Here is a 25,279-nt window from a genome sequence, read left to right as displayed (position 1 = left end):
CTGGCTGGGAGTGAGGGCTGAGGTGTATGAGTGTGAGTGTGAGTGTGTGTGGGTGTGAGTGAGCGGCCCAGGGTAAAATGTTGAGCTGGTGTGCAGGACAGCCTTAGAAGCTGAAGCCAATCTTGCAACAACACAAGGGCGCATTTTCCAGGAGCGCTTTGGGCACCATGAGGCTTTCTTGCTACTGTAACGAACTTTGCTTTTTGTTGCTACTGTCTTTTCTTTCTGCCAGCTACTAATTCCCCCTTCAGGCTGTAGCATCCTTCTGTCAAGGGTGGATTTACTTAGCAAGCAGGATAAGGAAAGGATCGTGAGTTTTAAAAGCAGAGACCTTGAGCTGCAAGAGACATGGTTCATTGCGTGCCCGAGCCTTCAGTGCAAGGACTCGGACCGAAGCCACACAGCACAGACAGGGTGGATTAGATGGTGGGGAGCCAGGCAGGCCCCCTGGCCCCAGAAGAGGTAAGGACAGTCCCATCTAGAGGACAGTCCCATCTAGAGGGCAGGCTCGTCCGAAAGGAACAAGAGGGTCAGCAATCGTCGGGGTCTGTCCTCAAGAAAGGGGCACAGCCCGGCACCACCCCCACGTAGGCTACACTGCAGGGATGCAGGAAAAAGCTCCACGTTGGTTTGGGAATTTGAAAGAAGGGGAGACCAGGCCTCCCGGCTGTCCCCGAGGAGAGCTCCAGGAAAAACCACAAAGGAGCAGGTGTGGGTCACAAAGACTGCGGACACTCGGGAAGCAGGACTAGAGGCGGCCTCACCCTGCAGCTCCCCACACAAGGGAGCACATCCTGGGCAAGACAGCCCGGAACCTCCTGCTCCTGGCTCTGCAAGCTCACGGTGTCCACGGCACAGAGCGAAGCTCGGACCATGGATGCCCACAGCCCGGACTGCTACCTTCTTAAAGGTTCTGCAACTTGATCAAAAGTTCTACTGTGAGCTTTGCTATCACAGAACATTTACAAATCCTGATTCAGCTCTTTGGAGATGTGTTCATGTCTCAAACATATGAGTTGAGGGGCGCCTGGGTGGCTCAGTCGGTTAAGCATCCGACTCTTGGTTTCAGGTCAGGTCATGATCTCAGGGTCCTGGGATCGAGCCTCAGGTAGGGCTCCATGCTCAGCGTTGAGTCTGTTTGGGATTCTCTCTCCCCCTGCCCTGCCCCCTGCTCGCTCGCTCTTTCTGTCTCAAATAAATAAACCTAAAATAAATATATATATATATACACACATACATATGAGTTGAGGCTCAGAAGCAGGACCACCACAAACCAGAACGTCACACGCAGGCCTCACCTCCTACCACCTGCTCTGCCTGTCCTCACCACCCCACGCGGGGCTCCTGTCCCTCACACAGGAGGCTCAGCTCTGCTGAGTCCCACACGGAGCCAGGCGGCCAAGCCCCGCCCATCCCCCGAGATGGCACCGTGTCCACAGCAGTCTCACCTGGGCAAAGGCCCCCACACGCTGTTCATAGGAATCCTGCCTGCTCTGAGTCAGAGCTCCCCGCCTGAGCACGGTTCCCGGGACCCCTGCCCAGGACGGGGGTGACCTAATAGAACTCTCCAGTGTCCTGTCGGTGGCCGGTCCCAGGGCATGGGGTGGCCCCAATCCCACCCCAGAGACCTCCCGCTGGGCCCCTCTGCCCGTCTCTGCGTGTCTGGCTCTGATCACTGAGGGTCAGGCTTCACCCCCCTCTCCGCTGGGAAGCACAGGTGCAGCCGGCCCCTCCCCTCCTTAAGCCCATCACCTCATTTCCCACCCATGTGAACTCAGCGGCTGGCCCAGGAAGACGCAGCCACACGAGCTCAGTGTCACCGAGTCACAGAGGAGAGGTGTGACAGGACCCCGCTGGACTCAGGACAGCTGAGGTCTCCCTGCTGCCAGTCCCACCCCACCTCTGCACCCCCGACTCCCACACCGGCGCTGTCGCTGGGTCTGTCCGATCCTCAGGAAAGCACCTTCTGCTCAGGCTCCTCTACGGGGGATCCACCGGGGTCCTCCCCAGACTGAGATGGGGGGACACTACCCAGAAGCCTGGCAGCCTCAGCCCCGGGTCTCAACACAGGGCTCGGGTCAGCAGTCATGGGGTGCAGCTGGCATTCCGGGTGCCCGTGACCCTCTTTCCAGCTTATTTCATCACGTCACATGTATGGCTGGAGCCCCCCCCAACCCTGTGCCCGCCACAGCAGCAGGTGCAGGGAGCTGACTCCAGCAGCCAGGACTCTGGTGGAGGTTTGTCTGCCCCATGAGGGGATTCTGACTCTAGCCACAGGAGAGGATTCTGACTCTAGCCACCGGGTCGGAGCAGTCCCAAAGCTACAGAGTCCTCACCCACCAGCACGGGCACCAGAGGGCCTCCTGCCATCCCCCGGGTTCCTTGTCCCACCGTGGAAGTTAAAAGTGAGTGTGCCCTGTGTGTTACTGAGTCTGCGACCAACAACATGAACTCTCCAGGTGCATTTCTGCAGTCAGGCAAGGCAATCCTTTCTCTGCTTCCAAAGCTGTTTGGTCCCCAAAAGACATTTTACCAGGGGTAACCTAACTTTGAAACAGTAGCCCCTCTCATTAGCAAATCACAGCCCACATTCTGTACGGCCTGCCTTGTGACAGAAATACCCTTCTCTGCCATCCTCCAGTTACAAACCCAAGTTCTGAATAGACAGAATTTAGACACAGAGCCTAGAAGAACAGCCGGGCATGTGAGGAAAAGTCCCCCTTCTCGAGGCACCCACTGTGTGCCAGGAGGAGGCAGGACTTGTGTCGGGTAAGGAGAATAGGAACTGGGAGTAAGACTAAAGACAAGCTCCGTGGTATGTGTTCAGTCATCCCTGTCCTGAAACCAGACGGATGAAGACCACTTCCGCCATGTTTCTGGAAGGGAAGAGCATGGGCGGGAGCTGGGCTGGTTAGCAAGAACGGCAGCGGGTCAAGTGCCCTGGGGCCAGCCTCAGATCCAGGGTCCAGGCTGAGGGCGCTGGCCTCACTTACTCGGCCAAATTATTATCTTCAAAGTGGATCCAAGAAATTTACCCTCAAGCCTGAGGCAAAGCAATGAAGGACCGACCCATCTGAGCATGTTCTCAGTGAAGCGACCCTAAACACAATGCACGACAGAGGCTCCAGAGAGCTATTAACTTGAGGGTAGCTCATAATTAGGCCCTCGTAATGCTCAGTAATTATACACATGGCTATATCACATGTACGTTGGCTGTAAGGGCCATAAAATAAAGATTGCACCTCTTTCGAAACAAATAAGCAGGAACAGGAACCGTAATTTACAGGTGAGACAGTTCTCAAATGTGAAATGATGCCTACTGAAACGGATATGGCGTAGGTCGAGTGCCCTATACGGACAAGTTAAAGATCTATACGAGAGTGGGACAGAGGTTGAGTGGGTTGCTTCTAAACGAGGAGTATATAAGCAGCTCTACAGTGTATCACCTGTATTTCACATTAATGAACTCAGCTTCAATGAGGTGTCAATCTGTAGGAAGCACTGCCTTGTATAATTTCGTAACCGTGAGTATAATCATTATCACCAGGAGAAGGACCAGGCTCTGAAATATTGCCGAAAGCGCGCTGAATAGGGAATCCTGGTCTTGTCTGTGTCCCAAATCTCTTTTCCCGCGGGAGGGCAGAAACTCACTCCATCCTTCCTACAGAGCAGATTCGCTCACTGTGCACCAGAAGACCCACCTTCTTTCCTCAAATCCAGCTACAACACACCCTCCTGTTGTGCTGCCTAAAAGGACCACTGGCTGGGTGAGAGGCAGACAATGCCATGTGGCACCTGAATCCGGTTGCCTCAGTGACAACCACTGCTATATTCCAATCTGGAACTTTCTGCTGTGGTTGCTGGAGGAGGTGCCATGACACCTGAGTACCACCAAATGCACTGGCTCCTCGCGGTCAGGGGACAATTCTAGGCTGGATGCAGATGCTTCCTTAGGAACAGACAACTGGGAGGCAGAACAGACCCGAACAACTGTAACATTTTCATAGATGGGATTGACTTCCACACAGAGAAGAAAGAGCAGAGGAGCTGAGAACATAGAACCTTCACAAAGAAAACCGTTCACCATCAGATAAAATCTTCTCCCCATTTCGGTTTCCTCCATCGGCAGAGGTGTTCCATTGATAACCCCCAAACTGTTGGATGCTGCAATGACACGAAGTAAGATTAATACGACAACAAAGAAGGACACTGAGATCTGGACTTCCTTTTACCTTTCCCCCCACCCCCGCCCGTGCTTCCCTTCCTTCCAAACCCCCTGAATTCTCCCCGGCGCGCTGGCTTAGAGCAGAGACTCTCCGGCACCGAGAGCCCCGATCCCAGGCTGTGGATGAGCAGCCAACTCGATTCAGGGACAACTCAAAACTAGGGCCATGTCTCCGTCACGTCTGGGATTGTTACGGTTACTGAGCCAGTGCAAATATCCAGGCTCACTAGATCTTGACGGAGTCGAGAAAGAGATGGCCGGAAAGAGCTGAAATGAACTTGCATGGCCCGTTATGAAAAACACAAAGAATAAAACTCACAGCTTTGCCGCGGGAAGAGTGGCTCAGCGCCCCATAAACAGCTGCACCAGGATCAGACACCCACACCTGGGGACAAGGAAACAAAGACGAATCTCTCCCCTGAGAGGGATCGGGATTTGCAGGACACGTGTGATCCACAGATGGAAGAGAAGGTTCAGTCGTCAGCGGGACGTGAACGCTAAGGCAGCGACTTTGCAGAAGGGACCTGAGAATGTGTAAACCAACGTTTGGGAACTGAGGAGCTCGATGCATGCCTGAGATCAGAAAGCAGAGCCTCCAGATTCTGAAGGAGTCGAGTCCCGGACCCAGGGGGACAGATGTCACACGTGCTCTTCCTGCTACAGATTTTCTAACTGTTCTGTTTGCCAGGCTTGCCTTTAAAGAGCTCAAATTTGTACCGAGCAGCTGGGGATTCAGACTCTGTTACTCAGCCAGTGGACAAACTTCTTTTCAAACCCACACACAGAAGATACAAGGTCTGGACACACGCATCCCACAGACTGGGAATGATGGACACACAGGTCCTGGGACAGCGACACCAGGACTGTCCTCCCCGGGTCCCATCGCCAGACCCCCATCCTCTGTGCAGCCCCCCAGGCCCCCTGCCGTGCGGAATCCTGCACATCAAGGACAGATATGAAAAAAATCCCCACCGCCCGCCGCGGTGCTCAGTCCGGCTAGGGCGCTGAGGCATAACCGAGTGAAAGAGAAACCAAGAGAACGCAAGAAAGTCACAGACGGCGACTGAGATGTGCGCATAGTAAGAAATTCCGAGGCAAAGTTGTGGCTTCTGGTTGGAATGAGAGGGAAGATGGTTAAGGAAGGTGAGGAGGATGGGGCGGCCGTAGAGGCGGGGAGGGACCCGGAGCGGGGGGACCTCAAGCCAGACAGCCAGGGGGGATCCTGAGAGCCTGGGGATGGGGCAGCAGCACAGAGCAGAAGGGAAGCCCACAGCCACAGCCCCGGGGGGGCAGCACAGCACCCCTGTCCTGGCCACACGGGAGCCCCTGCACCTGGCACGGGAGGCCCCCTCTACACCGGACAAGGTGCGCTTCCCAAAGCCAAGAGGCTACTTGAGCTCCCAGTACCATCTTGGGAAGAAGGAAAAGAAATGAAAGACATCTTCCAAGGGGTGAAATCCTGCAGTGCTGAGTAATTACCCCAAAATGAGATTCCTAAAACCTGAAAGGACCACACTTTCCATCATCATCAGATGTGGGGAGTCACAGCACAGAAGGGCTCCTTCGAAAGCTCAGGAGCAGTACTTTGGTGTTTGCACATCTGAGCCGTGTTTATACATCCTGACCCTGTTATGGAATTAATATGATGACGGTGAATTAATGACTTAAGCAGCAAGTTGCCAGAGGCACCAAGCAAAACGGCTGGTCACTAAGAGCGGTCTTTGCGGGGGATGACAAACAGCTTCTCCAAAAGTCACTGTCACATTTTGGTCACCAGATGGCGGAAGCGTCCTTTCCAGCGGCTGAGCCTGTTTCCAAAGTGCCCGGTGTCACGCTCGTTAGCAAGATGCACTTAGAGGGAAATCACAGAGTCCGCTTCTATGTAAATTACCAGGTCTTACTAGCTTCCGATCGCCTGGAGCTGTGTTATTTGGGAGCTGGAGAAAAATGCAGGAGCACTGCCTTTCAACTGTGCTTTATTTTCTTCCTGGCTCGAAACACACCCACAAGTCTGGTGCATTGTCAAGAAACACACAGCAAGTCTCAGCAGCCTTGCCCGACTCCCTGCAAGACGCTGGGACTGGGACAGTGCTGTCGCCTCAAACTAACTCTCTCCCCCAGGCTACCTCGGGTTCCTTACCTGGAACTGTCTTATTAAACCAGCCCAGGCACCCCAAAGCTCCGTCTCCACACGGACAGCAGTAGGGTCCAGCGGGGACACGGAGGCACCTGCTGGACCTCGTCCTCCAGGCTCCCTCGGCCAGGCAGGCCAGCACGGACGGCTCCGGACCCCTGCGTGCCCCTCCACCCTCCCTTCTGTGCCCCGAAGTGAATTGGGCTTGATCTTCAACCCCCTTCCAGCCTCCAGCACAAGCCACTGGCCATGCAGCAACAGAAAGCTTCTGCTTCCCGAGCCCTTTGAGAAAGATTATTTTTTTGTTCTTTGTCTTTCCACTCTCTGTCAGAGAGCGGATTTGCACACAAAGGGACTTAATTAAGAACTGTCCCCAGAAGCTGTCAGCCTTCCAGTCTTGGGAAGAAAGCCACCCCGCCTACCGCCCAACAGATCAACAGTACAACAGTCTGACAACCCAATGCCGCATCAAGGAATGACTTTTCCTTCTTTACGGCTTAGCTTGTGGCAAGACCGTCTGTCTAAGAATGCCTTTCAAATCCTCTTGTGATGAATTCCTGCAGATTAATACAGAGCATGTGGGATCTCACCTAAGAGAGGGGGGAAAATGCCAGCAGTGTTTATGTGGCGTCTTCCACTCTGAGGCCAAAGTTGAGTGGCTAAGGCAAAAATGAGGAAGATTATTTCTTCTGGGCTAAAGATCCAGACTTGGTGAACATTCTGGAATGCACTGATTCCACAGTCAGATCAGATGCAGCCAAAAGTATGCCAGCCTCCTGTATGGACTGCATGTATGCGTCCCCCCAAAACTCATTGGTTGGAGCCTTAACCCTCAATGGGATGATATAAGATGTGGGGATGTTAGGAGCTGAGGTCAGGAGGCTGGGGCCCCAAGGTGGGGATTAGTGCCCTTCGAAGGAAAGGAAGAGCCTGGCGGTCACTCTGGGCTTTCTCTCCACCGTGGGAGGACACAGGGTGAAGGCAGCCATCTTCAAGCCTCAACAGAACCAGACCCTGCTCCCAGCCTCCACAATGGTGAGACGTGTCTGTCCGTTTCTGTGGTGGAGGCAGACACGTGCTCACGGCGGGCCAGCCCGCGGCCCTCTGCACACAGAGCAGGGCATGGAGAGAGGAGGCGCCATGACCACAGGCAACGGGAACCACACGGGGCCTCTGTGCCCCCTCCCCGGGGGGCAGGTGATGTTGAGAGTTTTGGTGGAGCCATTTTAATAGAGGTTCTGCTCGTTCACAGATTCCTAAACTAAGCCCTTAATAGAAGGGACATGTTCCCAATGGGGCTCTACTACCTACTGGGGGCAGAGCGGGTCGATAACGTCCCTGTGAAAAATGTTGTTAAAGCCAAACTTCTCTGGTTTTAAAAACGGGAAGATCGAAAGCCTCTTGTTTTAGAGTGAGAGGGTGTAAGGTAAGTAATCCCTGAGAGAAAGAAACAGAGCTTGGTCTTCCCTTAATATATAAATGACTAAAATTAAATGCCTTGCAAAGAGTAGGCTTTTAAAAGGTGGGCATGAGGGACACCTGGGTGGCTCAGTCGTTGAACGTCTGCCTTCGGCTCAGGTCATGGTCCCAGGGTCCTGGGATCCAACCCTGCATGGGGCTCCCTGCTCAGCAGGAAGCCTGCTTCTCCCTCTCCCACTCCCTCTGCTTGTGGTCCCTCTGTCACTGTGTCTCTCTCTGTTAAATAAATAAATAAAATCTTAAAATAAAATAAAATAAAATAAAATAAAAGGTGGGCATGAGGGCATGACATGGGATCGGGTCTCTCAGGGATCATAAATTCAAATTTTTTCAGGGGCCTGTCAGGTAAGGAAACAAGGTGGTGAACGAGTGCACAATAGAGAGTGGTGGGGACTGTGACAAACTTGAAAAAAAAAACACACTGAAACCAAAGGGCATACCTCGTCCCAACACACACACACATGCACACACACACACACACCAGAAGAAAACTAAACTGTGCTGCTCATTTTGGCATTTGTCGTTTGAGACGACAGTAATAATGCTCATCTTCAGCGGGGAGGAATGAAGACGACAAAAGGAGTGTGTCCATTTCCTCTGCCCAAAGCTGGCCACGCTCCAGGAACAGGGCTCACACTCCCCAACTATCAGGTGGCCATGCAGACACCCGTCTGGACAGCATCTGAGGTCAGAGTCTGGCTGCCTTGAAACTCTGTTCAGTGTGTGTCAGCTGCCAATTACCCGGAAGGTGCTGGACCATGGCCCGAGCCCGGGGCCGGCGGGCACTGCCAGCTCACACCCTTGGCCCCGCATTCTTCCTGAAGCTGAGCCTCTTCCAGAGGATCCTGGAATTACAACAGGACACTGCCAGCCGTGTCTCCACTTAATGAAGTCCCTTTCTGTGGGGTTTTCAGCTTGGGTGGAGAAGACACTGCAGGGCTCGCTCCCAAGAAGAGCTCTCTTCAGGCTCAGGCCCAGGCAGTGTGGTGCCCGAGGGCGGACCATGAAGTTGTGCCAGGTGCCCCCTGCTGTCACCGGGAGCAAGATGAGCTTTCTTCCTTGGCGTCCTGAAGGGTGTGGGGACCAGAGGGGAAGTCTGCCATCAGCAGGAGGTGACCTGAGCCGAGAGACTGACATCAGCACAGCTCGTGCCTCAGGCTGCCTGCTTCCCCTGCTCGCCCAGGCCCAAGGAAAGGCAGCGACCTTGTCAGATTTCCTTCTCTTCCAACCTAAGCGCCCCTGACGTGTCTGCGTGTGTGACATGGCGAAGCCACCAGCGGGTCGAGGCACAGGTGCGCAGGGCAGACTTGCCCTACAAGACCAGGGACTGCTGCATCCTGACCATCTGGGGACTCCCTGCACTGTGGCTGTGGGGACAGAGATGCCACCATAACAGCCTGTCCACTGGCCGAGGGCTCTGTGTCCCTGTTCAAGAGCGTGACCAGTACAGCTATCGCTTCTGACGCCTTAACAGGATTTAATAAATGAGTCACGACTTGCTGGAACCTAAGTTTGTGTTTTATCTGCTTTAAGCCTCTACGGAGATACTGAGATACCTTTTCCAAAGTCCCATGAGATTTGGAAGTAAAATAGAAGTCAGAAATTGTTTTTGAAGCTGAATGAGGGCAATACATTAGTGTGGCCTGACCACCCATGGGGACAGCAAAAGGACCATACAGAAGGACCAGTCCCTCTGGCAGGTTTTGGTAGAGACGATACTATTTACTTCTGAGCTACCTCATGGACCACAGGCACCAAGAGCGATACTAAGAGCCAAGGAAGGGGGGGGGGCGCATCACCTTGAAGTGATCTGAACGTGATCGCAGGAAGGGCAAGAGCACACGTCCACAGGTGATGGGAGCTTGGCAGTGTCCGTGACCAACAGCCCTGGAAAGCAGGAGGGGCCTTTGGAACTGCTCACCTATGGCATGACTTGGCCTAAAGCTGAGCTAGCTGGGCCCCCATAAGGACTTTTTTCCAAGAACATTTACGTTGTATCTAATGGCATTTCCTGCACGTTCAAGGATAAAGATCCCAACTCAAAATTCAGCCTGGAGACCACCCCTCTTCTTAGGTAGTCTACAGATGGGGTATTCAGCCCCAGCATTCCTGACACTGGTTGTCAGGGACTGCTCTCCATCCTGGTGGTAGGACTTTGGCAGCACGTCCGGATGTCAGTGGCCTCCCACCCCACCCCAGTTATGACCCAAAAATGTCCTCACACATTGCAAACATCCCCTCAACATGAATGACCCCCAGTGGAGAGCCACGGGTCTACACTTCAGGGAGCAGTGAGTTTTCTTCCATTCCTTCTTGACTCTGTGGCTTGGCTTCCAGGGCCACGTTCCTCCTTGCTGAATTTCATTCTTTAGATGGCATTTTGAAGTTCTTTCAGTAACAGTTTGTTGGATGGCATGCTCTATTTTTGTTTAAAAATATCTTCTTCAAGAGGCGCTTGGGTGGCTCCATTGGTTAAGCATCCAACTTCTGATTTTGGCTCAGGTCATGATCTCAGGGTGTGAGATCGAGCCCCAAGTCAGGCTCTGCGTTCAGTGCTGAGTCTGCTTGAGATTCTCTCTCCCTCAGGCCCTCCCCCACTCACTATCTAAATAAATAAGTAAATAAATACAATCTTAAAAAAATAAAAATATCTGGCTCCTGGGTGGCTCAGTCGTTAAGTGTCTGCCTTCGGCTTGGGTCATGATGCCAGGGTCCTGAGTTCGAGTCCCACGTCAGGCTCCCTGCTCGGCGGGAAGCCTGCTTCTCCCACTCCCCTTGCTTGCATTCTCTCTCTCACTGTCTCCCTCTCTCTGTCGAAAAATAAAAATAAAAAAATCTAAAAAAATAAATAAAAATATCTTCATTCACGCTCCTTCCCGAAGGATAGTTTTGCTGGTTACATAAATTGGATTAACTCTTCTTTTCTCTTTCCTCTTTAAAGATGTTCTCTTACTGTTTGGGGTTTTCCACTGTTGAGAAGAAGTCAGCCGTACTCATAGTTACTATTATTTTGCAGGTCAAGTCTTTTCTCTCTGGTTGCTCTGAAAATCTCTTATGTTGGGTGCTCTGCAATCTCACTATGATATGGCTAGGGGGTTGGATGTCTTTTTATCTTTCTTTGGATTCATGGGGATTCCTGAATCGGAAAATAACTGTGTTTCAAGTAGATCATCTTGGACACGAACCCCTCATTTCTCCCATATTCCCTACTACCCCTTCCAGAATTCTGATCTGATCCATATTAAATCTTCTCTCCCTGTCCTCCACGAATCAAAACATCTCCTTCCTATGATCCATCTGTGCATCTGTGTTTCACTCTGGGTGACTTCTTTAAGTCTATCTCCTGGTTCACTGAATTATCCCATAAACTATCTGATGTGCTGTTGAACCTCCCACTGAATATTAATTCAAACTATATATCATTCCTTTATACAAGTTCTACCTGACTCTCTTTCAAAGCTGACTAGTATTTGGAATATGCTTGTTTTGTTTACCCATACGGTTTATTTCAACATATATATTTTTGCATATTAAGTAGTTCCATTTATATCCCAACATCTGCATCTTATTGGACTATGTTGGTCTTGGTGGACCCTTGTTGATGACACCCCTACGAGTGTGTGATTTTCATTCTGCTGTCACATTCCTTGAACACTACTTGTGGGGATTCTTTGCAGCCTGGGTGGAGTGTGCATTCCTCCTGGGAGCGTTTGCTTCTGTCAGGTACCTGTGGCCCCTTTAAACAAAAATATTCCACCTGGATTTTTTTGGACCACTCAGGGAAGCATGAATATGGGTTTCATGCTCGTAAGAGAGTGCATGCCCTAGAGACAACAAATATTCACAGCAAACCTGTCAGGTCAACCCAGCCCTGAGGCCCATCCGGGGCACTCTGTCTGCACTGCCCCTTTGCAGTACATGCTCTTCAGGGGAGCACAGCCTCATGAGACACATCCTGATCTGATGCTCTCCCCTTGGAGCCCTGGGTTTGTCATGTGCCCCAGCCTGGCTGCGAGTACCCAAGGCCTGGGTCCCAGGCATCAAGGGATGTTCTCCGATGGCCACCACTATAAGGCTGACTTTCCTGTCTAGATTCTACCTGCGAGGATTAATTTCTCTTACTTTTTCTTTTTTTTTTTTTTTTTGCCATTTCAGCTGTGCTTTTAAGAAAATGTGTTTTATATGATATCTGGGATTTCATAAGTTTGGTAAATGGTAGGTTCTCAGGCTATCATTCTTCCATATTCCCAGGCAAGCAAGGGGTGGTCTCATCGTGTTTAAAGCAAAATCATTTCTGGAATGCTCAGAGCCACATGGCATCTTAATTTTCCATCCCTACGCTTTTCTACAGGCCTAGGGCTTCCGAGAGAACTTGCAGGGCCATGGGCAGATGCCTGACATCATCCTTTTCTGCAGATTCGAAAGGCACTCCATGTCCTGGCCGCACCCCAGTGCCCGACAGAAATAGAATGAGAAGTGAAATCCAGCTGGCAGGATCTCAGGCTTGGAACAGAAGCAGCAAAAAAAGGATTTCCAGCTATGTGGTCAGAACCATACCACGAAGGATGGCTACAGGGTATGTAGGCTGGGGTGGAAAACCGTATCCTCTACCCAAACTCACAACTGTTCTATTTGTGATAGATTCTTATCTCTTCCCCAGAAACCTGCCCCAGGATTGCTCGGTCATTTAAAAACAAACCATCAGCCACAGAGTCTAGATGGGCCGTTTCCACCTGCGTACCCTGCAGAGACCCATGATGCTCCTCTCAGCCCATCACACACTCCTGGGTCACTGCCTGTTTACTGGACGCACTCCAAAGCTTGTCATTATGTCTCCAGCATCTTGCCCAGTGCTTGGCAAATATTTGTCCAAAACAATTTTTTCTGAATTAAAAAAAGCAAGACTAGATTTTTGTTGGGATTTATCAGACTCGGAGATGCCATCCACTGAGGAAATATGTTCGCGCAAGCCCCAGAGAGCCCCTCCCCAGTGACAAGTCTCTGCTGGAAGTCTCCCCAGGGACCAAACACCCGGCTAGGGGAGAGTCATCTCCCACAAGATGCACACTCAACACGACCCCCCTAGAAACCACACTAGTCTAGCTGCAGGCTTTTTTGGGTTTTGTTTTTTCATTTGTTCAGAGATCCGTAGGTTCAAAGTGCTTTCACATGTATTTCATTGACTTTTCATAAATGAAGAGATAATCAGGATACTCTCCACTCTGGTCCACTGGAGAACAAGGAGGCCCGAGAATGGCCAAGGGACTCATGAATGCAACAGGAAAAGGGCCCACCCAGACATCCTTAGATGGTAAGTACTCTGACCTCGAAGTTCTAGAAGATGCTGACTCAAACTGAAGAGGCGGGACATGACGGCACGGGATCGGGGCTCCTAAAATGACATCTCTCTCCATGTGGCTGTAGGATCATGGATAAATCATGCCAAATGGGTATGTGGTCAGCTGGAGAGCAAATGCCCTTCAAAAGGAGCCACCCAGCAGAGCTCTGGCAGATGGCTGCCATTTGGGAATCATTCCATTTTGACAGCAAATTGGCAATCTGGGTATATAGACGAACGGTTTCACTTGTTAAATATCTGTACTAGTCAAACAAATGTCTTACGTGTGGTGAGCCAAGCAGAGTACCTCCTTGAGCTGGAGTTGGCTTTGGGCCACCAGTTTGCCTGCTCCGGGCCTGAGAAGGTCTGGGGTCTTGTTCACGTCTGGAGATCTACTGTTCTGTCTGCTGCCCCTTGCCCTCAGGGAGCTCCTGGAACTCACTGTTTCTGTTCTCATTCCAACTCAAGATGTCATACTTTGAAGGACACAGACCTTTATTTTGTCCTAGATGGCCTGAGTCAAATGTAGCATGAATCCACATAAATAAACACTTGGCCAAATTGATCCAGCATTTATTGGACACAAATGTGGGGCAGGTGCTCTAAACCTGTAGGAGCATTCCCTTCTTCATGTACCTAGAATTCTCTCAGTCACACTACATCACCATTTGGTCACGGACGTAAGATGGTGCAGTTGGAAGCACAAAATCATCAGTGTGCCACAGTCTAGGACTCAGATCCTGGTTCCACCACGTACTATACCCATGACTTTGATCAAGTTACTTAACTGGGTTGAATCCTAAAGGTCAACATCTGACCACATCTAAAAGTTCCCAAGAAAGCATACGGACTTCCCCCTTTTAAAATACTGTTACCGTTCAGGGGCACGTGGGGGGCTCAGTCGGTTAAGCATCTGCCTCTGGCTCAGGTAATAATCTCAGGGTCCTGGGATCGAGCCCTGCATAGAGCTCCCTGCTCAGTGGGGAGTCTGCTTCTCCCTCTGCCTCTGCCCCTCCTCCTACCCCGCTCATGTGTGCACAGTCTCTCTCTCTCTCTCAAATAAATTAATAAAAATCTTTTTAAAGAGCAAATACATTAAAAAAAAAAAAAACTGTTACTGTTTAAATGGCTTTGGACAGAAAGGCAGAAACTGAGAAGTCCAGAATTTATAAAATCTGACTTGGAACCAAAACAAACTCAGAAGTAGCAACTTCTGAGCACGAGCATCAGGCTGACTTAAGAACGTTAGCTTTACACAGCTAGAGTCAGTTTTCTTGGCAAAGGTAAATAATAATAATAGTGTTGTTTTATGCTAAGTGACATTAGCCAAAAGAACATGAATACCCTGGAACTGAAAAATATGATGAATATGTCCTTCTCCCTGCTGGCATCTTTTGGTAACTACAATAGAGATCTACTTAGATGGAGGTTTTGATTCCAAATTTCATGGAAGAACTGTTTTCATTACTAAGCTTCTGGAAATGAGACTCGGCAGCAGGGTTAATCACGGGTCAGACACTGACGCCCTGGGAGAGCCTGGGTTCACCTGTGGATCTCCGTCCAACTGCTTCTGGTTCCACAGTCTTCACACTTTGAAAGACAGTTGAGCGACCAGTATGTATTAATAATTCAGTTTCCCTTTTTCCTCAAAGACCAACACCATCGCCAATCAGAGCTCCTGGTCACTACGAGAGCCACACAGACAGACTGAACTGGTGTCATACCAGCCAAAAGAGTCGTATGAATTGATTGGGTTCTATAAAACGCAGAAACAAGCTTGCAGACCCCACTCCTAGCTTCATGGTCCCCCAAGGGATCGGGAGGACCCCATGAGGGGAACAACTTCTTTTGCTGCTCAAATTGTAAATTCCAAATTTGGGTTGCTGCTGGCCTGCCTGGTAGCCATCAGGGGCGAATTTGAAACTGCTTCGCAGAGCCCCCGAGAGCCGCCCACTGGTTATATGCGATGCACGGCTCCAGTCGGCAAACATAGTATAATGGTTCCTAACGCAGCGCTCAGAATGGAAAACACACAGCATCAGAGTGGTTTGGGTGGGCTGCCTCACTCTGCTTCTCAGGCATGGAGTTTATCACCAACCCCTCTGGGCCTTCTTTGTAAAGTCTTTCTTCAATCATACTTGTTGATGAAGCCTCCCCCACCCCCACCCCACATTCCTTGTATCTCCTTGGGCTCATGCATATGAGGTCAACTCTGGCCTTTGACACCTGTCAGAGCTACGTTACAGCCTGGATCATGTCCTCCCTCCCAAATCCACTTGTTCGAGTGCTAACCCCCGGTTCCCCCCAGTGTGACTATTTTGAGACAGGGTCTTAACTGAGAAAATTAAGTTAAAATGAGGTCGTACAGGTGGGCCCCAATCTGATATGAAGAGGACACATGCATCCTTATAAGAAGAGGAGATGAGACACAGACAATAAGAGGAAGGACCTGGTGAGCGAGTACATGGGGAGAAGGCAGCCGTCTGCACGAGGAGGAGAGGGGCCTCAGAAGGAACCAGCCCTGCCCACACCTTGATCTCGGACTTCCAGCCTGGAGGACTGTGAATCAGTAAATCTGTATTGTTTAAGCCGCCTGGTCTGTTACTTTGTTATGCCAACCCTAGTGAATGAATAGACCCTAGGAAGCAGACAGCACATGAAAACACCATTCAGGTATAAAAAATATAAACCGACAGACAGGTTTCCTTATTCAAAGTTGGATACCTGCTGGTCTAAGGCGATGAACAGGATGTTTGGTATAATCTGAGAGGCAGTGGAGAAAATTCTACCAGGAACTATGGTTTTATTTGCATATACAAATTAAGTTGCAAATATCCCCAGAAAAATGCGGATAGGACTCTGTTACTAGCAGCCTCATGGGGTTCTATGGAAGCCGTGAGTGAGGTCTTCTGCTGACATCTGGCTGAGATCAACCAGGCCTTGAGGAACGGGGGCTGTCATGGGGTCGGGAGCTGGGGGGAAAAGGAAAAGACGGAATTGACTGTGAAAACTGGGCAGGGAGCCACGTGTCCAAGAAAGAGAAGCACCGGACGACGGGGAGAGGCTGAGCCCTCCCTGGGGCCAAACGCACATCCCAGGCCCGGGGCAGGACCTGCAGTTCTGCCTGCTTCTCAGATGCCCGCAGTGAGCACCCAGCCTCCAGCGGGAGCTTCCCCTCTCTCGGGAGGCAGAGAGCAGATGGTTTAAGTGTCTGTGTGCCTCCCAGGGAAGGAGGCCCAGAGCTGGCCTCCTTGTCACCTCCCTCCTTGCTATGGTAAACAGCATCCCAAGCAGGACCCTACTGGACCACAGCCTCCATATCAATTACATCTGCTTCAGAGAAGAGCAAAGCGCTTCAGACAGCAAATGCTTTCCTGTTCCATTCTCCATGCGCGGTGCTATGCAAACCACAGATTTGGTGGCTCTCTCTCGGAGGCCCAGAAGAGTCCGAGCAGGCAGGTGAACACTGGTTGTGCCCCGGCACTCAGCACCAGGATTCTGCATGACTGCAACCCACAGACCGTGCCACCGCCCCCCCCCCCACCCCGCCGGCCCCGGGCTCCCCGCCGACCGTATGCCCGCCCTTCTAGGTCATCCTTCTGACACCCGCAACAAAGTGCTGCATCCTTCCTCGGACAGGGAAGGAAACAAAACCACGGACATGAAATGACTTGCACAAAGCCACAGTGACTTAGGGAAATGCCTAGAATTTTCCTGACGGTAAGAGAAACGAACGAGCTGGATACGTACGACGTATGGCACTGAAATCGTTACGAAGCTGCACATATCACGGGAGCAAGCACATAATCAAACATTTGTAGCAGCTGGATAACATTCATGCACGTGTACATCCTAGCAGCTGGTCAGGATTGGATGAAAGTTAAAAATGAAGTGTCACTTGAAGATGAAAGATGTACTTAATACTCTAAAAATAGGTTCACTACTATCTTAATTCTTCCCAGGATGATAATCCTTCCAATCTCCCGTTTGTTGCTCTAACATCTGCCGTCTCCGGAGTCTGAAACACAGTCTACTTACTGACCACCAGTTTTTGAAAACAGGAATCAGATAACAGCTCCCCCATCCCTGCACACAAAGACAGCTTCTTGGCAGCTCGCACTTGGCGGTGAGTTACGAAAACAGAAGTTTGAATTCTCCCTTCTCTCTGCCATCTCAGGTCGATGAACGGCCACCTGGTGATGTGTTCTGGCTTTTTAGATAAAAACGGCAATAATTCCTCAGCCGACTTCACCAGATTCTTTTAAGAAATGACTATAAAACTACATACAGTGTAAACCATAAACGTGATTTGTTAAAAACTAACGGCTTGCATTTGTACTCGCAACTCCTAGACTTTCTTTGGAGCCTAAAACTCAAGAGATTTAGTTTGTTGGGCCCATGCCTACAGCCTTGCCCCAGGCCAACAGGGAAGGTCCCGCCTCTGGGTTTTGCCAGGACTTTTGCCTCCACACCAAGAAACACCTGGAGAGGCAGATGTTTCCCACTAGTCAGCATTTTGAGGACAGGGTTCCTACCTCACTCATGGCGTATGTTCAGGGCCTGGTTCATAAGGGTTTCTCAACAAATTTGTCTTTCTTTCTCCAAAGGGCTGGAGTGAACAACTGTGCTAACCAGGCGGGCCTGGAGATGCACTCCGGCCATCAGGCTGGGAAACTGCAACAAGCCTTAGCTGGCCCCTTAGCTTGCAGATGAGGAAAAAGAACCCCAGAGGGGACAGGCGCTTTGTGGCTATCATGCAGCTGGTTAATGGCAAGGCTAACAGGGACACCCATGTTCCCTGACTCTAAATACCAGCATTGTTTCAAGACTTTGTACCTTATCTCCAGATCCGTCCTTCCCGGCTTTCCAGTTCTACAACCCTGAAAACTTATTCCTGAAATTCATTCAGTGCCCTCACATCCTGGGCATATCCTGAATGTGCAGATCTCAGAGGCTGGGTTCCGGGGGACTCGTGCCTTCTCTACTCAGCTTGGGGGGCTGCAGGCCCCAGGATGCCCCCTTCTGCCCAGGAAACCTCCCATGAGCAAAAAGCAAGGCCATGTCCAGCAGGCCATAGACTGAGCTTCCTTTCTGGAGGTGGGGGGGGTCTGGATGGAGAGCTGTGCATTTCTGTTCAGGCCACCAGTGAGAGGCCGGGCTGTCAGAGCTCCCCAAGGGGCCAGCACACGCGGGGGGGGGGGGGCCCAGTATCTCCATCCAAACCTGTGCCCCAGTGGGGCTGGGCTTTTGTTTCACACAGAATGTAGGGGGAAAGTGGGCACTGGGGAGTACAACCCGCTTGGCCTGGCACAGGAGTCTGCTTAACAGCTACCTTGCCTTCACCAGGTTATTTAAAGATTCTGTGCCGGGCACCTGGGTGGCTCAGTCGTTAAGCATCTGCCTTGGGCTCAGGTCATGATCCCAGGGTCCTGGGATCGAGTCCCACATCGGGCTCTCTGCTCGGCGGGAAGCCTGCTTCTCCCTCTCCCGCTCCCCCTGCTTGTGTTCCTGCTCTCGCTGTGTCTCTCTCTGTCAAATAAATAAATAAAATCTTTAAAAAAAAAAAGATTCTGTGCCTCCGTTTCCTCTTTTCCATCAACTGGCGATCATAAGTAATAATCTCTCTCATGGCATGATATGAGGTTTAACTCAGGTAATGCACGTGGAAAATGCAGCCTCAAGCCTGCCACACGGTAGGTATTCGGGGGATGGCCAGCACTCTTAATATCGTTACTGGTCCTCACCTAAAACAAAACAATTTTTAACCATAAACTAGGCTTCCTGTTCTTGCCCTCCACTAGTGTGTGTTGGCATCCAATGAGCAAGCATTTTCTTTGCCTTTTCATTTTTTAGAACATTTGCATGATACCCCACCAAGTAATCTAGGGAAATGGCTTATTTATAGGACTAGTCTTCCTTAATTAGCCATTAGCTGAAGGATATATCCCAAACGGCACGGCAAATCACCCTGTGTTTGAAAACAGGTTGAGCATTTCAGCGGCAACACTTTTAAATTAAGAGCCGTGGATTAACATTAACGGTACAGCCAGTAAGAGCTCGGGCTGTCCCTTCCCGGCCTCGGGCCTCACCCACTCCGTACCCTTTTAAGGCGAAGAGCCGAAGACCGAAGGAATGAATGGATCGGCCACATCGCTTTAGAGATTACCTCCGCACTGAAAGGGAGATCGTGCTGAGCGGACGCGAGCACAGCGCTGTCCGCCTCTGAGAACCAGAACGCGCCTCTTCTTCAAAGTAGGGGCGCATAGTGCACAGAGGGGTTTCACCCCGCGGTGGGAGGTGCAAAGTGGCCCGGCGGGCGCTCGCCTCTTACCACGAACTCCTCCAGAGTCTGGTAGGTCTTGCCCCGGAATTCGCAGTAGTTCTTCCTCTCCTTGCACTGCGGGCAGCACTGGCTCGTGTCGACGTGGATGCAGCGCGGGTGCAGCCGCGGGCACTCGGGCTGCGCGCACAGCGGCCCCTCCTCGGTGCACAGGCACGGGCAGGCCGAGGGGCCCGGCGCGAACTTCTCCCCGATGGCATACACGAAGCCGCTCTCGTCCACGCAGCCCTTGCCGCGGTAGTCCGGGTACGCGTACTCCTCGGGCGGTTCGGGCGTGGGCACGAGGTCCGGGCCGGTCGCGTCCTGGGCGGCGGCCGGGGGCTCCCCCTGCGGGGTGTCCCCGCGGGGCCGGCCCTGCAGGTCCCCGGCCTTGGCGCCCCCGCCCTGGGCGGCCCAGGCCTGTTTCTGCTTGCTCCACGCCTCCCGGCCGGCGAGCCCCCGGCCGCCCTTGCTCTTCCAGTCCCGGCCGCTGCCGCCCTCGTCCCTCGCGGGGCGCCCGAGCTCGCTCACCCGCCCCGGGCCGTCCCGAGACGCGTGCTCGCGCTTCTCCTGGCCCCGCTGCTCCGGCGCCTGGGCCAGCTTCTCCAGCGGGATGCTCGGACTGCACAGAGCCACCATCAGGCAGCAGGTGACCAGGAGGGAACTGGACAGCGCGCCAACTGCCATCGCAGTGGAGCTGGGCATCCCCTACCACGTCCCGGCGGGCGGGCGGGCGGGGAGCGCGGCCGAGGGGCGAGTCGCATTCACAGCCCGGGGGCGCGCCGCCGCCAGCCGGGAGCCGCCGTCCCTGCGGAGAGAACAGCAGCACAGCTGAGCCCCGCGGCCCGCGCGCGCCCGGCCCCCACCCGGCCCCGCGCCGCCCGGCCCCGGCAGCGCTCTAGATTAACGAGCCGCACGACGCGGGCGGGGGCAGCATGCCCAGCGCCGGTGCCCAGCCGGCTTCTGAGACCTCACAGATGGTGGAGACGGACGTGGAAGCGAAGTCCGGGAGAAACACCGGCCGGCCGCGTTTCTCCGGTGGCCGCGATTTAGCGGTGGGGACGGCCCTGGGCGGGTGGCGGAGCCGGAGCTGCGGGGACGCAGCGAGCCGGGCCCGCGCCCCCGTGCTAAACTCGGGTAGAGACACATAATCCGGGAGCCCGGGATGTGCCCCCCTGGGTGCTAGCCACACTTTCCCCAAGGTTACTAAATGGAGAATTCCGCAGTGGAGTTGGACACGGAAGACCGTGCAGGAAGACTGGTGGGAAACCCTCCCCGGCTTGCCTTAGGGCGTTTGGGGAAAGGGGCGGGAGGGGGTTAACGAAGCTCCCAGGACCCCGTGATTCATCTCCAACAACTTTTTTAAATGCCTCGAGCGCAGGGAGCAGACGTCGCTTCCCCGCCCTCCTCCCCAGGCCCCGAGGCACGGAAGGATGTCCCCGGCCAGCCCCGGCGGCAGGGTCGGGGGTTCCGGAGGCTTCGGCTCCTCCACCGTCCCGTCCCCCCCACCCCCAACCCCCCCGTGCCCAGCCAGCCGCTCAGCGACCGCGAACGTTGATGAGACACCCCCGCGCGGGCCGCAACGCTGGGCTCGTAATCGCTTTCACCCAGGAGGGGGTCGTAAGGGTGGAGCAGAAGTGCCCAGGCAGCACCGAGGTGTGCGGTGGGGGAGGCTGGGGATGCAGGGCGGGGGCGAGTCCCTCTCATTCTCCCCATCTCCAAAAGCCTCTCTGGATCCCAAAGTTTCTGCCGCCCAAAGGGGCCAAGAGAACCCTAGACGCCGCAGGGTGCGGGCAACCCAGCCTCTCTCCCCCTCGCCCTCCACCCTACCCCCCCCATCCGGCGCGCTCCAGGGGGTCTTCACACCCCCCAACGGTGTGCAAACCACCCCCCTCCCCCGTAGAGCTGGGACAACCGTGCCCTGTGCTCACTTCCAGCCCCGGCCCGATGGACCTCAGCCCGGGGCGAGCAACCCACCCATATTTACAAACTCAGGGTCGGGGTCGGGGTCGGAGAAAGGTTCTCCCGAGCAATGAGAAGGTGGAACGGTGCCCCGGGCGCGTCCCAGCGCGCTGGGTGCGGACACCCCACATGCACCCTCAGCCCTGGGGGCGGGCGCCCAGCCTACATACATGAGCGCGGGGCGCGGGCCGGACGCCGGGCTCGCGGCGGGCTCGGGGGCAGCAGCGGCGGGCGCAGTCCCGGGACGCCGGCGCCCATCCTCCGGCCGGCGGGGGACCGGCGCGGGGCGCACCGCGGCCAGCGCAGCCCCACCTGCGCGCTCCGCCCGGCGCGTGCACCCGGCTAGGGCGTCTCCGCGGGCTGGCTCAGCGCGCTGCCCAACTCGCGTCAGTGCCCGCGCCGCCCTCCGCCGCTCCGCCCCGGGTCTCGTCCCCGCGTCTCCGCCGCGGAGCGCACCCGGGGGGCCGCCCGGCTTGGCCTCGCTTTTCTCCACCCCGCGGGTTCGGGGAGCTCTCCGCGCCAGGCAAACCGGATGCCGGGCCGCCGCGGCGCGTCGGAGGGAGAGGAGACGCCCGGGTCGCGGCGGGCGGGTGGCACCGAGGCCGGCGTGGGAGCCCGCGCGCCCGCCTCCCGCCTCCTCCCGCCCCGCGCGCGCCCCGCTCCCTCCTCTGCGGCCCCCGCTCTCTCGCGAGGCGTCGCTGCGGCGGCCGGCGCTGCGCGGAGTTGGGGACCTCGAGCCCTCTCGCCGCCCTGCCCGGCCGCGACACCCACCTGTCAGTCCCCCCCCGCGCGGCCGCCTGTCCGCCCCGGCTGCCGGGCTCCTGCCTTGTCACTCACTCTCCACTGGACCTTTCATCCGCGCCTCCTCTTTCCTTTACTCTTGTCTTTAATTTCTTCCTTCCTAATTGGTCCCCTCTGGCTTTCCTAGGAGCCCCGTGGACGGCTGGGTTTTGCCGCCGTTGAAAAACCTGAACCAAACTGTGTTCCGTTTGGAATTCCAAGGCCGCGTTGGCTTAGCCGACTGTTGGGAGTGAGTTTCCCCTTTACGGTCAGAAACCCAGAGGTATAGAGGGAGAAACTCATAAAAATCCGGACAGCGTACTTTCAGCATCTCTGCCAATCCCCCTCCCAGTCCCTGAGTCTCCCTTTTCCGGCCCGCTCTCTCTTCTGCCACAAATAGAAACATTTCGGATTAATTTTGTAAGGATGCTAAACTGTTAAGCAGAGCCCTGTGTTGTGCCGACTGGGATTCACCCTTTGATCTTGGTCAGTGGATGTGCTACTTTTCTTGGATAAAGGAAAAAAGGTACCTGTTCACATTAACTCCCAAAATGGAATTTTATAGGCATGTGCATTCCCGGGGCAATGTCATCCGAGAATCACTGAAAATGCTGGAGCAAAACACCACCTCTTCCCCACAATCAGTCTCTGGGCTGGGGGCCTGGGGAGGGCAGGAGGACTTTAAGACAAATTCCTGTTCTCCCCCACCTCTTTTATTTATTTATTTATTTATTTATTTACTTACTTACTTACTTTTTCTTTTTTCTTTTCTTTCTTTCTTTTTTTTTTTTTTAAGTGGGCTGCAGGTAGAGCCTGGAGCCCAACCAGGGCTTGAACTCAGGACCCTGAGATCAAGACCTGAGCTGAGATCAAGACTGCGATGCTCAATCAATAGAACCTCCCAGGTGCCCCTCCCCCACCTCTTATCCGGGACAAAGGAGATGGACCTGTGGTTCTAGAAAGGACAAAGAGGTCACAGGAAGAAGGGAGAAGCTTATCCACACACGCACAAAATACACAAAACAAACAAAAAACAAATCCAAAAAAGAAAAACCACAAAAAATAAAAAATCCCAAGCCTGGGTAGAGGGTCTCTGTGTCCCAAATGATTTGAGCCTTTCTGCCTTTGAGTCCCTACTGTCTCTTCTTCCTGTCACCTCACCTCACCTCAAGAGGCAGGTCACATGTGCCAGTGGAATGTAGCAGCCTGGCCGCCCAGGCTAAGTCTCCTGCCCCCGTTAAGTATCACATTTGTTTTGCCAAGTGCCGTCATGTCGTGGGACTGGGAGTAACCCCAAGCGCATGTGACTAATAATAAAACCCTAGTGATGTGTGTGCAAGCTGGTCCTTCTAGCTGAAAAATTGGCTGGGGGTCTGATTGAGGGAATCATGACGTCTCTGTATCGATCTCACCTCAATCACAGTTCCTATTGAATCAGAAAGCCTTTGTCCCAGCCTGCTGGTCACAGTGGAGAGCCATGATTATGAGACAGTGGGGCTCGCAGGAAGAAGCCTGACAAAATTAGGAGCTAATTGTGCGGCCCAGCATCCAAACCACTTTCTGTCAGATGCTCTCTGGTGGTGGGATGAAATGAAGGGGAAAAGCAGTTTTAGAAGGATTTCTGTCCTTCTGAATAACAATACCCATGCAGCCTTGATTAGCTGAGAAATTCAAGGAAATATTGGGACTTTGCAGGCATCAGAAGAATTTACAATTTATTGCATTCACAATAATGATCCTTCCTTCCTTCCTTTTTTTTTTTTCCCCCCATTCCTTCCTGTCTTCCTCTCCTTCTGTTATTTGTCTACTGTCTCCTCAGGCTACAGATAAAGAGCAGAAAGATTTCCAGTCAGGGAGTGAGGGAACATGGGTGTCATCTGGGCTCCACCAAGGGTAGATTGGGGGACCTGGGAGGAGTCACTGGGTGTCTCAGGAGCTCTGTTTTCTCACTGAGAGAAGAAAAAGGAAAGAAAATCTCCAAATGGATAGGAAGCCCAAAATGCCCTGGCGCTGTGGCCTGTTTCTGCCCCCTTGTCTGTGTGAACCCAGTCTGTTCCGTCCGTGTTTCCTTCTGGGCGCCGGAGTTGAAACCCACTAGCCAAAGCAGCACCTTGCTCAGCAGTGAGTCTGAGAGTCAGTGCCCATCCCTAGCAGTGGACAGAGGAGACTGATTCCAGGTTGACTCTTCAGTCCTCTCTTCCATTTTAAGAAAGACTATGACAGAGTTTTATATGCTTATAACGAATCTGACCTTCCTCACCCAGCAAGACTCGGTTTATGTCTCTGTGATAGTCAGGTGACTTTCTCGGAGCTCCTGGGTAGCTGCACCCACCTCCAAAACAGGGGCCCCCATGATGGGCAGGAGCTGCACGTGATTCATCTTTGGGAGCAAGGGAAGAAAACACTTTGAGAAACACACTCGTCCCTCACACAATGCTGGGCACGGTCAGATGCATCTCATCCACTCCCATACCATGCTCCCAAGTCTTGGGGGCACCATTACTGTCTTCCATTTTGCCAGTGGGAAACCATGCCTCAATGAGGTGGTGAGTTCACTAAGGTCACGGCTGATAGGGTAAGAGCCCAGTTGACACTGAAACCTCAGACCCTTGTCCTGGGGCAGCAAGACGGGTGGTCTCCAGTGGGGAGGTGCTCTGTCAGGCACTTATGTACTTAACATATCACTTCTCCCAGCCCCCCTATCCAGCCACTCCCACCGGACTGCACGCACTGAGCCCTACACCCCCCCAGGGAACAGAGAAGCCCTGGGACATGCAAGGGACGAGACCAGGCAGTGAGCCCTGGAGGTCAGTTCCTGGCACTCTCGCGTGGGTGCACCTGTTGGAAGCTATGACAAGAGCTCAGTTGACCTTTGCCGAGGAGTGAGGGAGTAAATCGATAGGTGCGTAACTGAGGAAGGAAAACTTGATAAAGAGCCTCTCAGACCTAGAGGGGGAATGAGGAGAAAGGAAAAGGAAAAACTGCACAAACGAAAAGCTGTTTTCAATCTTCACCATTCGGGGTTAGGAGGAGTAAAAGCCA

General features: G+C 53.3%; 1 protein-coding gene across 1 annotated transcript in view; it reads right to left on the bottom strand.

Moving 5' to 3' along the window:
• Positions 1 to 20,200, bottom strand: part of VWC2 (von Willebrand factor C domain containing 2) — a 119,434-nt gene extending 99,234 nt beyond the window's left edge. Inside the window, exon 1 of the mRNA XM_028108885.1 lies at positions 19,508 to 20,200. Coding sequence (XP_027964686.1) covers positions 19,508 to 20,200 — 693 coding nt within the window. The remainder of the gene's footprint in view (positions 1 to 19,507) is intronic.
• Positions 20,201 to 25,279: the final 5,079 nt, after the last annotated feature.

This window comes from Eumetopias jubatus, unplaced genomic scaffold (assembly GCF_037043125.1).
Source record: "Eumetopias jubatus isolate StellerSeaLion01/CBP00866 unplaced genomic scaffold, mEumJub1_p1.0 scaffold_14, whole genome shotgun sequence".
NCBI classification, from domain to species: Eukaryota; Metazoa; Chordata; class Mammalia; order Carnivora; family Otariidae; genus Eumetopias; species Eumetopias jubatus.
The sequence above is the reverse complement of the archived record's forward strand: the minus strand, read 5'-3'. Positions and strand labels throughout refer to the sequence as shown.